Source organism: Leguminivora glycinivorella, chromosome 24 (assembly GCF_023078275.1).
Source record: "Leguminivora glycinivorella isolate SPB_JAAS2020 chromosome 24, LegGlyc_1.1, whole genome shotgun sequence".
Classification (NCBI taxonomy): Eukaryota; Metazoa; Arthropoda; class Insecta; order Lepidoptera; family Tortricidae; genus Leguminivora; species Leguminivora glycinivorella.
Genome location: NC_062994.1, coordinates 7,581,623 through 7,599,080, shown reverse-complemented (window position 1 = coordinate 7,599,080; position 17,458 = coordinate 7,581,623). Strand labels below are relative to the sequence as shown.

Genomic DNA, 17,458 nt, shown 5'->3' with positions numbered 1-17,458 from the left:
CTTAGTTTACCTAATTATCATACTAATTACGGCAGGAATTCTGTGTTATATAGAATTTCCAAAACTTACAACGATCAGTTCAGTGATATCGACCCATTCGTACATAATAACAAAAAATCGTTTAAAACCGCAATAGCGAATAAAATTGTTAGTGATTAATTGAAGGAGTAAACACACACACACACACACACACACACACACACACACACACACACACACACGCACGCGCACACACACACACACACACACACACACACACACACACACACACACACACACACACACACACACACACACACACACACACACACACACACACACACACACGCACATAAGTTTGTAATGCATACTATATATAATATGTAGTTTTTAATTATCTAGCATCTAAGCCATCCGTATTCTTTCATTTGTAATATATTAGGGAGACCTGTTATTGGCTTCATTTTTGTATCCTAGTCTTAAGCCTATGTTCTTTTGTTAAAGCTGTTGGTCTTCTAATAAAATAAAATAAAAATAAAATAAAATAAAATATTTTGCATTTTTAATTTTTTAAGTCCTTTAAAAATAAATGATCATGATCATGAAATGAATATATTACTGATTCATATTCTATTGATATTTTATCTTGATAATGGCATCTAAATGTATATTTGCCAAACTTTCCTTCTTGCCTTTCTGAGTCAATGTCCAATTGACGTTGTGGAAGGGGAAAGTAGATAAAAGTGGCAAGTTCGGTATAGAAATATTCTCCACGTGATACACAGCCTAAAACAAAAGGAGGTAAATTTTAAAGTGCTTATAGACGTACTAGATCATCATATTTTGACATTACTTAGGAGAATCATTAGATTAATTAGGTTTAACTCACTTTTGGGAACGGGCATTTTCTGAAAGCTTCATCTAGTCTTTCTCTTATGTATACGCCGAAGACCTCATTGTTATTATATAATTTGATATGTACGTCAGTTTTGTTCACTTGTGGTTGCGATAGTGCGCAACTTTAGTACCTATTTTATACAAATTGTCACTACCAGTGAGTTCCTGTAATTGGCTTCCTGTGTCTACTGTGTTTTATATACTTATGTCATAGCTGTTGGATCTCCAAATAAATAAATATAAATATAAATAATATAAATAACATATCGCAAAGGTGATTCTGCGCCTGTACAAAACTGCGGCGATACTCGTTGCTAAGAAACTCATATATATACCAGTTTACCTGTAAAATACAAATATAATAATAGTAGACATTTAATTAAGATACGGTTCACTTCAATAGAATTCGCAGGAGATAGAATTTAGAAAATGACTGCCACAGAACGCAACTGCCAAATTTTCTATAGGTAAGTGATATTGAGGCCTTCTCTGTTTTGCTTCAGCGACATCATTTCTTGGCGTTAAAATCGCTAGGTGCAGTTCAGTTGGGTACTGTGCAGGTTGTGAACCTGCACAGTACCATTTCGAATTAAAAAAAAACATTACAGGTGATTCAGAAGATACTTACGGTGACATTATTCCCAAAAGGGTATAAAGTTTCAAAATGTGCATTGATATAGTGGATAGGGTCGCGCCGTGTGTATCGGCGCGAAACGACTGACACGTTGGCGATGTACTTTGGGTTCCAGTAAATTATCTCGACGTGTTCAAAATCGGAATAGTAAATCTGGAATAGTATTCTTAAATATATTGGAAGTCATAAACAGGTCGAACTAATATTATTTTACCTTTTTTTCAATGTATCCTAGTGTTGTGTTCCTGTCGGTCAGTAAGGTTGCCAGAGCTCAACAACGGAGCATTACGTTAGAAGTGACAACGATCATGTAGCACCTCTAGTATCACAGTCGTCCGTAAGCTACGGTGACTCACCATCAGGCGGGCTGTAGTAAAAATAAAAACATAATATTTAATAGGTGTAGGTATCAGGGTGCGTAGCCGAATGGCACAAACGCTCACGAAACGAAACGCTCGTAGATATCTATCTCTATTGCTCTTGCGTATTGGCGCGACAGAGCCAGACTACCTTTCGCGGCGTTTCGTTTTCGTTTCGCGTCGGAGAAATATATGCCATTCGGCTACGGCACCAGGATACACTAATTAACGTCTAAAGCGCATATGCGCAAAAAAATCAAAGTTGACTGCCGGAAATGAGGAGTATTTCCGCTGAGATCAAATCTATACTGACTCACTGGTATAACACTTTTTTTCTAACATGAGAAATCCAAAAGATTTTACGCATTTTTGAGGCTCAATAAAGGAAAAATATTATGACTTTAGTGAAAACTGAAAACAAAAAAAAACTTGGTACCTACCTTGCTGTTGTGCGATGTAATTGTTGTTGCATTTAATCGTTGTTATAATAACATGGTAGAGTTAGCCAACGATACAATACAATACAATTCTTTATTGCACACCTCACATAGTTTACAAGAAATACACAAGAAACAAAACAAATTAAACAGAGGTAACAACAGGCGGTCTTATCGCTTAAGAGCGATCTCTTCCAGACAACCTTTGGGCACTGGAGTTAATATAATCAGAATATATGGTAGGTGGCTCTAAGAAATATGAGAAGTAGAATTTAAATACAACATACATGCTGAAATAAAAAGGACCGATCAAACTTTGAAAAGTGAATTTGAGGTCATAATAAACAACTTTTGTTATGGGACCAATGCTGAATACACAAAAAAAAATTTACTGTTTCATACAATTTCGACTGTCGGCATCATGACATTTCTATTTAGCAGCTAAATTTCTTTTCGCGATTTCAGCATGGGTTCCGTAATAAAAGTGTTCATTATGACCTCAAAAGTCACTATGCAAAGTTTTAACGGTCCTTTTTATTTTACCGTGTATTATCACCTCCCAATAGCATATTTGCTTTTTTAAAAACTAAAACAAAGTATCTGCATGCGATGCCAGACTTTCTGTTTCAAAATTATAACGTACTAGCTTTTGCCCGCGGCTTCGCTCGCGCTAGAAAGAGCCAAAAAGTAGCCTATGTTACTCTCCATCCTTTCAACTATCTCCACTTAAAAAATCACATCAATTCGTCGCTCCGTTTTGTCGTGAAAGACGGATAAACAAACAGACACACACACTTTCCTATTTATAATATTAGTATGGATAATTGTAACACTACATTTTTGAGTTGAAATTAAACAAAAAGCTTATTTTTTTCTTTTATTTAATTGAACTTAGTGTGACGTTAGTAAATTACTGGCATCCACATCCGCACTGTCCGCAGATGGACACGGATCCGCAGGCGGGCACGCATCCGCCGAAGTCGACGGCGCCGAGCACGGGCACGGATCCCTGCACGCAGGTGTTGCCGCACGCGTCGATGTTACCGGACACGCCCACCTGTCCGGTGCCGGTGCCGCCGTACGAACCGCAGCTCTGGGAGCTTATGCCGGACGGGTAGTACTGGTTACAGCCGCATTGCTGGCTCAGAACCATCTGTGAAAGAAATAAACGGAATGTTTATAAAACAAATGATACTTTCATCTTTTGAATGACAACAACGCGTTACTGTGCTAGTAGATGTCTACGAGCGTTTCGTTTCGTGAGCGTTTGTGCCATTCGGCTACTCACCCTGGGTACATATCTATCTCTATCGCTCTTGCGTATTTGCGCGACAGAGCCAGGCTTACCTTTCGCGGCATTGTGTTTTCGTTTCGCGCCGCAGAAATTCCATTCGGCTACGGCACCTGGCCTTAACATATTCAAAATAAAATGTAGTTACCTACTTAAATATTGACAGCGCAGATTAAAAATTAATGAAACAAACAAAATTGATTCATTTAAGTAACAACCACTAAAAGAAATACAACGTAGTGATATTTAAAACGATGATAATTGAAATAGATATTTATGTAGGTTATTATGTCATCATAATATAAATAAAAGAAGAAACTGACTGACTGACTGAACGACTGACTGACATCGCTCCTTGAAAAACATAGTGTCATTAAATGAAAAACGTCTTTTTTGGGTACAATGGTTTAAAGTTTTGAAATTTTGCAATTGTCAAAAATTGCCATTTTTACAACAAACTTGTAATTTTTTGGCAGATCTTGTTAGTTTTGTGACTAAACCTGATAGATATAATAGTAAATTGTATTTTTTTTATTTTGTTTCTAAGATAATTAAGCTTAAACAAAATGGTAGTGACACTTTTCCATTTATTTTTGTTTAGGGACACATGACAATTTTATATTTTCGTTTTACTTTGTGGAAAAATGACACTATAGCCATTTTTTTATGAAATTTACCTTTTATTTCAATGAATAATTAGCAATCAAACCACCTTTTATGTATATACATTAAAATTTATTGAATTAAATGACATTCGGTCTCAAACCCTGTATCTATTTAGCATTACTGCCCTTAAAAACTAGTGTAAACACTCCTGGCTTGCCCTCTTAAACAATAATATATAACTAAAAATATATTAGAAACAAAAATCACAGTCTTGACATTTTCGTTAGTAATACAACATTTATTTTAATATCCATAAAATTCATGACATTTTATACAAAAAATTAAAATTGTCAGGAAAAAGTAACCAAAGTGCATTCAGGTTAAAATTAAAAAAAAATCAAACGCAATAAAATCAACAAATATCGAAAAAAATGACTTAAAATTAACCTTAAAACCCAGTGTTCCTCCCTCTGGCCCTTCCTGTAGCTTCCATGCGATCAGTTATGGACCTGGGTGGCTAGCCGAATGGCACAATCGCTCACGAAACGCTCACGAAACGAAGCGCTAGTAGATATCTATTTATCGCGCTTGCGTATTGGCGCGACAGAGCCAGCGGCGTATCGCTTTCGTTTGGCGTCGGAGAAATGCCATTCGGCTACGGGGCCTGATCAGTGTTACGATCAGTTTTTGAGGAATATTTTCCCATTCCTCAATAACTACGGCTTCCAACTCGTTGAGGGTGGCTAGAGCAGGATCCCGTGACCAAACAAGCCGTTTTAACTCATCCCAGAGATGTTCGATGGGGTTCAAGTCGGGGCTCGTTGCTGCCACTCCATTACGGTGCATTCCGACCTCATGCATCAGGGAGTCCCACACTATCAAGGCAGTATGGCAACGGGCGTAGACGTGCATGAATTGGAAATCAGGTCCAAAAAACTCAGCGTACGAGACCATACGTTCTTCTAAGATCTCCATAATGTAACTGCCTGCAGTTAAGGATCCGTTTTGCCGTCGATGGAAATGCCGCTCCCGTAACTGACTGTTTCTTCGGTGAAGACTGGTGTAAACTGCTCTCCTTGACTCCTGTACACCCTTTTGCGTCTATAGTTGGTGTAAATGATCTCCTTCGTCTCGTTGGGGAACAAAACATTCCTCTATTGCTGCCACGTCCAATCCTTAAGCCTTATAGCAATTCGATTGGAGTATTGGCTCTGGCTTCAATTGGTAGCCTCTGTCAGCTCTTCGGGGTAACATTTTCTTCTCCCTCAATCTTCTTCTGATCATGGAGACACTCACTACAGTTCTTCGAGCTGTTCTAAGCAGTATCTGCAGTTCAGGAGCGATAAGAAAGCGGTTCCGCAAAGAGGCCGATACAATGTACCGGTCGTCTCTAGCGGTGGTGCAGCGTCTTCTCTCAGATCCTGGCCTCCTGATGTAGCTACTGGTCTCCAGAAACCGCAACAAGACTCGTCGCACCCGGAAACGGATTATGCTTAGGCGTTCAGCAACTTGCTACTGCCGTAGTCCGTTTAGGAGCAGTACCACCACTTGAGCTGCTTTTTCTGGTGTTTTACCCCTATTGCCTTCAAGGTTTTTTTTTCTGCAGGCGTTTATCCTCGGTGACTTTTGGAGTGCAAAAGATCCACATGACACCTTTACAGCTCCTTCTAAAACCGTCTGGGGTAGCACACCTAGAGTCCCATTAAAATCGCATCAATACCTTTTTTTTAAACCACGGCAGATTGGTGATTATTGTTTTTAAGAAAGTTGTACACCTTTTTTTTTCTTAAAGGGCTTTAATTGTACTTTGAAATGATACAAATATTGATAGATTACAGTCAATAAGATTAGAGATATTTTTGCTTGAAACGATTTTGCGCGAGGTGCGATTTTTTTTTGACGACGTGGTATACCCTAACTTATGCGTAATAATTACTCAATGCTTATGCGAAGTTTAGTCGGCCGCTTGAAATGTGCATGCTCGTGGCGATGTAGCAAATAGGTGATCTGTAGATGCTGATGTGTTTATACTATTGATGATTGCTTTGAATTTTTGAGCCTTGAATATCGTTGAGCTATTTTTTACTGTAACAAATATACTTATTTATGGTTAATAATTTAGTTATATTAATGCACAAGAAATTTATCCACTAGCAATCATAGTTTTTATACTGTATCTTAAATTAGTAATTGTATCTTGTAGATCACAAAAATAGCAATTACTTCGTAAAAAATAATTATACAAAAAATAACCTTCATTTTTATTAGCGCTGTTTATAGGTATTTTACAAAAAAATAGAGTAAAAAGTCTTTTTCATAGAATTTCATCAAAATTGTGTAGGTTTATGTGCTAAACTTAAATGGAACAATGGTATTAAACGTAATATGTCTAGAAGGTAATTCATCATTAACTGTTTTGTAATTTTAATTACCGCAAAGCATGACATAAACTTAAAGTGACAATAATCAGTCAACTCGCTTAAAGCTACCATTACCAGTTAAAGTGGCTTTAAACTCATAACAGCGGTATTCCATTTCTTTGCAAGCGTAATTATGGTAATTCATACAATCAAAAATGACACTAAACAGATAATGACGATTCATTCATGCAAATTCTTTTTAGCGAGTTAAGACCATAACGTCATTTTAAGTAAAAGTACAGTACAACTTTATTTTTAACCTGCATTAAGCCTAATAGTTTAAAGCCAAACCGTCATTACGTGCACAGTGTCACTATACCTATCTCAAAATGTTTAGAATTGTTAAAGTACTAGTGTCATTATAGCAAAAATGACACTGTTACTTTAAAATGAAACTCAATATTGAATAGTTTTTACAAGTTCCAAGTGACACTTTAAGGATTGATACAATGTTCCATAAGAAAATTGTCATACTTACCATTCAATCTCGCGGAACACCGTCACTAAACACAAAATGACAACTTTGGTCTTAGAGTTCACTACATTTTGATCGGCGTCCAGGTCATTAATGCAAACATGACATTGTTCCCGTCCGCCACGCGTCTATTCCCACTATTCGCCATAGTGACATTAGCGCCCCCTGTCGCTTCTAAGCGAGCTAAATCGATAGGTGTCTTTGCATTGCGTTCGTTATGAACGCGCGACCTAGATGGCGTTGTTAACTAAAAACCTATGTTTTTTGGATAGTGTCACTATGTTTTTCAAGGAGCGACATATCAACGCACAGCCGAAACTACTGGTCTTAGAGATTACAAAGTCACGTAGATTCCTTATAAGGTGTAGAGGAGCACTTACAAAGCATTTTTCAAAATTCACCTCCTAGGGGTTGAAATAGCTAGGGGTTCAAAGTTTGAATTTTTTAGTACGCGGGCGAAGCCGGGGTAAAAAAGCTAGTTATGTCATTTGTTTATATGCCAGTTGGCAGTATGAGGCCAATAGTCCACTATAACGACCGGTCGATCGGTCTGGCCTAGCGCGTAGTGACCCTGCCTGCAACGCCGCGGTCCCGGGTTCGAATCCCGGTAAGGGCATTTATTTGTATGATGAGCACAGATATTTGTTCCTGAGTCATGGATGTTTTCTAGGTATATAAGTATTTGTATATTATATATATCGTTGTCTGAGTACCCACAACACAAGCCTTCTTGGGCTTACCGTGGGACTCAGTCAATCTGTGTAAGAATGTCCTATAATATTTATTTATTTATTTATTATTATTTATCATAGAAATAATCATGATCATAGGCAACATGCCATCCTTTTTCTTCACGTTGGAGAAAAAGGGAGGCATACAGACCTATGATCATATTTCTATGATAAACAGTGGACTATCTGGCTTGAAAGAAAATATTATACAAAGGTGCAAAAAATGATAGTAGCTATTTAAAATTCAAAATATTTGTTTACCTGGAGCAGGCAAGCCTGAATGAAGATGGCGAGGACTACGAAGCGAGACATGTTATAATACTAATATTCTTTAACCAAAGAACTTAGAATGATATACCTGTATTAAGAAGCCCCTATTTATACTGACATTCAATTAAGAATTAAGAAATTAGGTCCCAGATAACACCGGACTTGGTCTTACTAAATATACTTAATAGTTTTCAATGTCAAAATATTGTTACACAAATATTTGTGATAAAATCGAATTCAATCATGTTTAATTGTTTTCTGAGGCAAGAAGGATATAATTTAAGTATAAAATATGGAAGCTTTACCCTATATATTCATTCTTAGTTTGTTAACAGACTTAGAAAGAAGCTAAAATGGCCTTCAAAGTTGCCGTCATCTGCGCGTTTGCCTTATTGGTACAGGTATGTATATTTCGATTTCATTCTAATAAACAATAAAAATTATATTTAATAATATAAACTCCAGATTGTAAGGAAAGAACTTTGTTAAGTTTTCTTTTGAATAGCAATTTTTGTTGACCCCAGGGCTGGCGCGTACCTCTGCCAACGTATTTCTCTTACAAAGAGGTAACGCCGCCAGTGTCGTGGGGTCCATTCCGCAGGCCGAAGGACGGGGTTTTTTTTTCTTGTAACAGTTTTATTTTTATTTTATTTTATTTTTGTAGTATTGTATTTTTAGATACAATTTTAGTTTTAATGTTATAGTTTTAATTGTTTAGCAATATTATTAATGTAAATTTTTGTCAAGTTTGTGCCATAAGGATGAACAGGCATCTTCTGGTCGAGTTCACTCCATCGTAGGCCACATCTTTGCCTTGGCTAGTCTGTGGCCAAGAATAAGCTTATATTTAAAAAAATGTTCGTATCTGCCATAAAGGGTAAGACACTAGAAAAAAACTGGCTGACCTGAGCATCTCTTTAGCTTAGTAATATTTATTGTTTATGTTTGTTTCAGGGTATTGCGGGACAGTACTGTGGTTGCAGCTGTCAATCGATTAGCATCCCTAGCAGCGGCGGTGACCTGCTCATCACCGCGCTTGGCCCCGTCACCCCGTCCGGCATCGCCGTGGCCACGGACCTGAGTCTGTCCGGCGACCTGGATCTGTCCGGCGCGCTGCCGTACCTGAGCGCCGTGGCGTTCGAGGGCCAGTTCCCCACCAGCGGCTCCGCGCCGGTATGCTACGGCTGTGGGGACAATGTGGCCATCACTCAGCAAATCGGTGGCAGCTCCGGCTGCGGATGTGGATGCGGCAGACGCTAAGATCCATTTTTATACAGTATAAATTTGAAATACATTTCTCTTTGCTTAGAATTTGTTGTCTTTATTTAATTTTTTATTATAAATGGGCTTACTCTTCACAGACTAGCCAAAGGCAAAGACGTGGCCTACGATGGAGTGAGCTCGCCCAGGAGATGCCTGTTCACCCTTGATTTGAAGGTTGCCGGGTTATATATTATGAGCTCGGAAATATAGCCGCCGGCAAGGAATTCCACTCCTTGGCAGTGCGCATAAGTAAAGAAGAAGCAAAGCGCTTCGTGGTACTTAGTAGTTCGTAGTAAGGTCCGACCGAGATCTCGGTCTCGGTCTCGGTCTCGGCATTCTCGGCCGAAAATCGGGCCGAGAACTCGGTCTCGGCTCTCGGCCAAAATGGGCCGAGATTCTCGGTGAAACCGAGACTCAGATTTTGAATTTATTGCGCACTCGCGTCCAATCGGTTTTTAGCTACCCTTTGTTACATCGCCCGTTTGGTATCCCGATTTTAGTGATTTTGGTAGGTTGTTTATCGATATTTCTCTTTAAGCTATGGCGCCTGCTTACCATCAGGCGAGCCGTATACTTGTTTATCACTGATGTAGTCTATTTTGCTACGGTAGATGGGTAAGGGGTGCGGTAGGTTTGGGTAGTTACGGAACCAAACACTAAACACGGCCCGACATGCTCCTGGATTCCTGATTAATAGGCGAATTTCGGTTATGAAAACATTTTTTGCAAAAATTGTATGTTTTTCGCTGTTTTATAAATTCTCGGTCTCGGTCTCGGTCTCGGCCGAGAATCAAATTTAATCTCGGTCTCGGTCTCGTTCTCGGCCGAGACAAAAATATCGTTCTCGGTCGGACCTTAGTTCAGTAGTTTCCTTTTTTCTGTGTATCGAAATGATCACAAGAGCATGATTTTGCTAATAAAAGTTGAATTACCTGTCGTCAGACTGCAGTGATAAGCATTTCGTCACTACTTTTAAAAAAACTTGTATCTTCGTCTGTCAATGAAAAGAAAATTGTAGTAAGTATGTATGGAATGCATATAGACTTACTGCGTTTTAACTTTGTGGAACAGCGTGAGATACGAGGTTTTTTAAAAGTAGTGACGATTTGTCAGACGGATAGCCAGACAGACACTCAAGAGTCACGTACTTATAGTAAATTTTGTCACGTACTACATACAATAAGATAAGTCCTTACGTATGTTCATTTCTAACACTCTGAAAGTTGTTCGCTGTCTATCAGTGAAGCAGGTGGAACGTGATAAAACATACAACAAACCAACCTTATAAATTGAAGCAATATCCGTTTAGGATTTTTCGAACTTATTTCATGTTAAAAACATTACATACTCCGAGGTATACTACGGAACTGCGAGGTACTAAAAAGTAATAGACAACGACACAAAATTGCAGTGTAGTATTTTGTTTTATTTTATTAAATAGCGTCTACTTATCATTACAATCATATTCATCATCAAAGTTTGCATCCACATCCGCACTGTCCCTGAATGGACACGGATCCGCACGCGGGCACGGAGCCACAGAACGTCACGGATCCGAGCACCGGCACGGATCCGGCGACGGCCGTCGTGCCGGACGCGCCGATGATGCCCTCAGCGTTCACCACTCCCGTACCCGCGCCGCCGTACGACGAACCGTAGGCACTGCTGATGCTAGATGAACCCACGCTGATGGGCGCGCTCACAGAGATGCTAGGGGCACTGTAGCTGACACTAGGGGCACTGTAGCTGATGCTAGGGGCATTGTAACTGACGCTAGGGGCACTGTATTCGTATGAATTGATGCTGCAGCTGGGAGCACTGACACTGTACTCCTCAACGATCTTCTCGACGCCAACGACTTCAGCGCAACCACAGGGCTCGTAAGAGATCTGATTGTACCCACATGGTAGTACACACAGAACAGTCTGTGAAAAAAATAACTTGATAATTATCAACAGGTTTACTCTTGTACAAGTCATATTTTTAGTAATGTGCCGTCCTCGGTAACTTACGGCAATTTACCCGAACTGTATGGGGAATATTTCCCGGGAAGTAACTTTTCCTAAACAAATCGGGTAAATTACCGAGAACGGCACATCGCTATATTTTACTCTGAGCTAAGCTTAAGGACAGATAGACAGACAGACGGTACTGACAAAACAAAACGGTCGTCTTAGTTATGGTTAAAGTAGTTATGGCTTTAGAACTGAAAGTTCTTTTTACACCACGTCGGTGACAAACAGGCATACGGTCCGCCTGATGGAAAGCGGTCACCGTAACCTATGGACGCCTGCAACTCAAAGGGCGTTGCCGACCCATTAAAAATTTGTTCACTCCTTTTTTGAAGAATCCCATACCGTAGTTATTGTATGCTGAAACTACGAAAAAGCAACGCTAAATCTAAGAAGTAAGTAACACTAAAAACGAAATTGTTACCTGGATCAGGCAAGCCTGGACACACACGGCAAGGAAAGCAAAGTGAGACATGTTGGAATACCTTTCTTGCTGAAGAAATGATGACTTTACCAAATTTGATACTGCTTTTATACGAGCATTATCAAACTAAATTTGGAAATTAGGTCAAATGTAACACCTTTCGTAACTTTCTTTACCGAAGAAAGGTGATAAAACATGCGTGGCAAAAACGAATAAGTAATATCTGTCTATTTTTTTGAAATATTTATTTGACCTACATTCAGGGGCCTAAATTCATAACAGTGTTTAGGAAAATCAAGTGTTAGTTATTCAATAAATCATAATATGATTAATATTAATATTATTGACTTACTAATATTATTAATCCAGTAACTTTATACATCTGTAGTAGGTATGCGTCAAATCCGGTAGTTCTGATTTTTGCAGACTTGTTTATGATGTTGGCCTAACGAATAATACAAGTTTGTGACCTCGAGCGCCGAACGCAACTTTGTCAAAAATCGAAAAAACTGCGAAAAAATCGTTTCTTATTCAAATTTTGGCGATTATAACCCTTAGGACCAGTTTTTGAAAAACTTTTTTTAGGACGTTTTTAAAGTATACTAAATTTTCTACAATACGATACTAAAATTGTCTCTGTACTAGACCTAACAGTTTACGAGATAAAGCCTTTCAAAGATTATAATTTTTTTCAAACTTCACAATTTTATTAAAAAGATAATGAGGAGTGTGAACGAGTTCAGTGTGTATTCACGAGATTTCAAGAAGGCCAAACGCTCCCCAGAAGATCCGAAACAGGCAGAATTCGCTGTACTTCAGAGAGAGATGACCGATTTAGCGTTTTTACCTTTCTAAGAAATCGTCGACAGAACGCTGTCCAGGTCCAGCAAAACCTTTGAGAGATCCGCGATGTTTGTGTCAGCCGATAGACTGTAAGAAGACGACTAAAAAAAAAGAAATGTACAGCCCACAGACCTCCAAATGGCCCAAAACTCACCACAGATCACCGAATTACACGACGTGTCTTCGCTAAGGAACGAATATTGGACCCTCGAGCAATGGACGCCGTACTTTGTGTTATAATGTCTGTTGTCGGTGATATATGTATATTATCCTTTGATATTCGTATCGTATATCACGCATTTACGAATTGATGTATTAAGTAGAATTAATATTGAAGTTGGAGAGGATACTTGCCTTGGAAAAACTTTAGGATCATACATTTCTGATTAGCTTGCCTTGTTTAGCTGTTCACTTACGGGTATCAGCGGTTCTCTTATTATCTGATCATTCCGTAATCCTAACTTATTTTGAGTTTATCTGTTACATTTATTTATCTATTCATTGAATTGGATCAAAATTTCTAATTTAGAGAAACGTGTCATAAGTTTTTGAATGAGATAAGGGATTTTCATTGAAAGCGGTAATTTTGACAGGAATACTCTTCTTATAAGCTCGGACCGGAACCGCTTACCATAACCGGGGTTTTTCATAGACTTATTTTAGAAGTTGTTTTAAAAACCCCAACCATAATGGTAACCTTTTGTAAGGGTGACTGTTTGATAGGGTAAGCCTATCTGATACAGTTAACTTAAATAACCTCTAACGAAAACCAAAATCAGTCTTAAAGGTTACCCTATCATTTTAGTTATTAAACCGTTTAAGCAACTTTAATCTCTGCGCACATTGAAATTCAACTTATTATTGAATAACCATAGCGAGTACAAGCTCATACGTATCGTCTCTAAACAAGTTTATGTCGATTCAAATAACGTAGTTTTATGTCGATTCAAACAATATTGGACTTTAAAACCTTACACTAAAATTTAAAACATAACTGACCTGAATTATCATAGTGTGTTTTGGCATTGAATGCATTCGTAGCGCGCGCCGGGTCGTTCTATTGTTTATCTATCTTACCTGTGCGTTTCCGAACAATTCTAGTTTTAGCTTTTTAAAGATCAACCTTTTGTTTGGCCGTCGGACCATCTCAGCAAAGACGCTCATACTCGAGAGCAAATTTTAGTAAAGAACTAACTAAAAAAAAATATTGTGAAAGAACAAAGCAAATAATTATATCGATATCTTACGATTAGATAATTGAAAACATCTTCTCAATTGGGCTTTGTTAAAAATGTCAAAATAGCTATTTATGCAACAAGTGCGGAAAGTAGGTGATTTCTGATGAGTGTCATATAAGCCATACGAGTCGGAATTTCGGAAATCATCTTTGCGCACATGTTTCAAAGTTTTCAAACAATGCTTTACTTTGCATTGTGCGAGTAAATAAAAAAACATAATAAAACAAAATACTTTAGTAATTATTAAAATTAAAAGTTATGTTAGTACAATTTTCGAATTTGAAAGACATTGGTTTTATGGGACTTATAATAGTAAAGTTCAAAATAAAATAAAAAAATTGAAAATTAAAAAGCACTAGTGCGGAAAAGTATTACTTTCCACACGATTTTTATGGGACTGATAGTGAAGTTAAAGTTAAGTTTAACTTCACTATCAGTCCCAGTCATCAGTTAAGTTAAAGTTAAAAGCAAAATAAAAAAAAATGTTAAAAGCACCAGTGAATATTGTGAAAAATACCTACTTCTTTCCGCACAATTTTGCTTCATAGAAAACGCACTTTTCGAGCACATACATTCTAATAGCTATTTTTATGGGACTAATAGTGAAGTTCAAAATTTAAAGAAAAATGAAAAGTAAAAAGCACTAGTGCGGAAAAGTACTTTCCGCACGATTTTGGTTCATAGAAAACGCACTTTTCGAGCACATACAGTGCTATTTTTATGGGACTGATAGAGAAGTAAAAAATTAAAAAAAAAAGTAAAAGCACTAGTACGGAAAAGTACTACTTTCCGCACGATTTTTCTGGGATAGACAGTGAAGTTCAAAATTTAAAAAAAAATTAAAAGTAAAAAGCACTAGTAACTAGTGCGGAAAAGTAGGTACTACTATCCACACAATTTTGCTTCATAGAATACGCACTTTTCGAGCACATATACATTGTAATAGCTATTTTTATGGGACTGATAGTGAAGTCCTAAATAAAATAAAAAAATAAAAGTAAAAAGTACCAGTGCCGGAAAATACTCTACTTTCCGCACGATCTTACTTTATAGAAAACGCACTTTTGTAATAGCTATTTTTATGGGACTGATAGTGAAGTTCAAAATTAAAAGTAAAAAACACTAGTGCGGAAAAGTACTACTTTCCGCACGATTTTCCGGGAACGGATAGTGAAGTTCAAAATGTAAAAAAAAAAGAAAAGTAAAAAGCACTAGTGTGGAAAAGTATTACTTTCCGCACGATTTTGTTTCATAGGAAACGCACTTCTCGAGCACACATACATTATAATAGCTATTTTTATGAGACTCATAGCGAAGTTCATAAAAAAAAAAAGTAAAAAGCACTAGTTTGAAAAAGTACTACTTTCCACACGATTTTTCTGGGACGTATAGTGAAGTTCAAAATTTAAAAACATTTGAAAAGTAAAAAGCGCTAGTGCGGAAAAGTACTACTTTCCGCACAATGTTGCTACATAGAAATCGCATTTTCCGAGCACATACATTATAATAGCTATTTTTACGGGACTGATAGCGAAGTTCATAATTAAAAAAAAAAAGTAAAAAACCCTAGTGCGAAAATGTACAACTTTCCGAACGATTTTTCTGGGACGGATGGTGGCCTTCAAAATTTAAATAAAATTGGAATGTAAAAAACACTAGTGCGGAAAAATACTACTTTCCGCATGATTTTGTTTCATAGAAAACGCACTTTTCGAGCACATACATTGTTATAGCTATTTTTATGGGAGTGATAGTGAAGTTCAAAATTTAAAGTAAAAAGAACTAGTGTGGAAAAGTACTACTTTAAAAGTACCTACTACTTGCTGCACGATTTTGCTTCGTAAAAAACGTACTTTTCGAGCACATGCATTGTAAACGCACTTTTTGAGCACATGCATTGTTATAGTTATTTTTATGAGACTGATAGTGAAGTTCAAAATAAATAAAATTTAAAAGTAAAAAACCGGCCAAGAGCGAAGAACTACTGAACCTATCAAGTTCAAAACAATTTTCCTAGAAAGTCTTTATAAAGTTCTACATTTGTGATTTTTTTCATATTTTTTAAACATATGGTTCAAAAGTTAGAGGGGGGGGACGCATTTTTTTTTTCCTTTAGGAGCGATTATTTCCAAAAATATTAATATTATCAAAAAACGATCTTAGTAAACCCTTATTCATTTTTAAATACCTATCCAAAAATATATCATACGTTGGGGTTGGAATAAAAAAAAATTCAGCCCCCACTTTACATGTAGGGGGTACCCCCCCCAATAAAACATTTTTTTCCATTTTTTATTTTTGAACTTTGTTGGCGTGATTAATATACATATTGGTACCAAATTTCAGCTGTCTAGTGCTAACGGTTACTGAGATTATCCGTGGACGGACGGACGGACGGACGGACGGACGGACGGACGGACGGACGGACAGACAGACAGACATGGCGAAACTATAAGGGTTCCTAGTTGACTACGGAACCCTAAAAGTAGGTACAAAACCTTGCTTGTTGTAAAAACCTACTTCATTTTATTCCCTTATAATATACTGATGAGTACGAGAGTAGGTCAATAATTGTACTATCAAATACAGAAACTAAATGACGTACATGTCAAATGGTAATAACTACGCAAATTCGAGTGCATGCGTCTGAGACAAGCTCTATCTATAGCAAACCAGTTTAAATGTAGAAAGACAACAAGGAACGGATAAAGCTTACCATAACTCAATGAAAACAGGTTTTAAAAACCCTATCGCGATAGGGTTTCGGAGTTAACTTAGTTAGTAGTTATGGTAACCTCATAGTAACAGATTCAATAAGCTTACCGTTTTAAAAGGTTACCTTTAAAAAGCTTACCGTTTTATTTAGTAAGAAAATTGATTGGGTAAGCAAATTGATGAAGTTAAGCCTAAAAAGGGGTTTTCCGGTCCCTGCTTATAAGCAATCTAGTTTATCAATAAATCAATGTGGTTATTTTTTATTCTTAGAAAAGATTAGAAAGGGTCCCGTTCCTCTGAATTCTATAGGTACCTAATTCATTTTTTCTTTTAATATAATTTAGAAAACGTGTGGCATTAAGTAGGTAACAAAAGGAATCATGGGTTTAAGTAAATCTAATAAAATGATTGTAAAAGATCTATTATTGTATTAAACGGTATTGAAATTTTTAACTCCGCAAACATCCACATGAAAACGTCGTGGTTTTACTAATAACTCTAGGCGAATTTTAATTTTGATCAGTAATTTACTAATTTTGTGAAAATGCATTGACCTTATAAAATAAGATTGTCTTCGGTTACCGCGATAGGTACTCATGAAATAAACATGGAAACGGGATTATATCACGTATAATGCTGTAAAGTGTTCGAAACGTCGGGATGAACTGTAAATTCATTATACGCGATTAACGCGATATAATCCGTTTCCATAGTTTTATTTCTTATAAAATAAGGTTTAGGCACAAAATATACAAAGTTTAGGTAGCAGTTGCAATAAATTTCGCCAAAGTTACGTAACAGTTACGTAATTAAACATGATTCACTCTATATATGCCTAAACAGATATAATAATCGATCAAATAA

At 37.2% G+C, this 17,458-nt stretch overlaps 1 protein-coding gene across 1 annotated transcript; it reads right to left on the bottom strand.

The window, feature by feature from the left end:
* Positions 1-3,216: 3,216 nt before the first annotated feature.
* On the bottom strand, positions 3,217-11,849 carry LOC125238983. The gene is made up of 5 exons (XM_048146484.1): positions 11,799-11,849; positions 10,846-11,287; positions 9,177-9,331; positions 8,091-8,150; positions 3,217-3,459 (listed from the first exon to the last, which is right to left on the bottom strand). Exons 1-5 carry the CDS (start codon positions 11,847-11,849, stop codon positions 3,217-3,219), a joined length of 951 nt encoding a protein of 316 aa, XP_048002441.1.
* Between the last annotated feature and the right edge of the window lie 5,609 nt (positions 11,850-17,458).

Excerpts from the sequence above, each read along its gene's own strand:
- LOC125238983 (XM_048146484.1), bottom strand. The coding sequence starts at position 11,849 with ATGTCTCACTTTGCTTTCCTTGCCGTGTGTGTCCAGGCTTGCCTGATC. Across the intron at positions 9,332-10,845 it reads GGGACAGTGCGGATGTGGAT|CCGGAGCTGCCACCGATTTG; the intron begins GCAAACTTTGAT and ends CCACATCCGCAG. Across the intron at positions 3,460-8,090 it reads TTCAGGCTTGCCTGCTCCAG|ATGGTTCTGAGCCAGCAATG; the intron begins GTAAACAAATAT and ends TTTCTTTCACAG.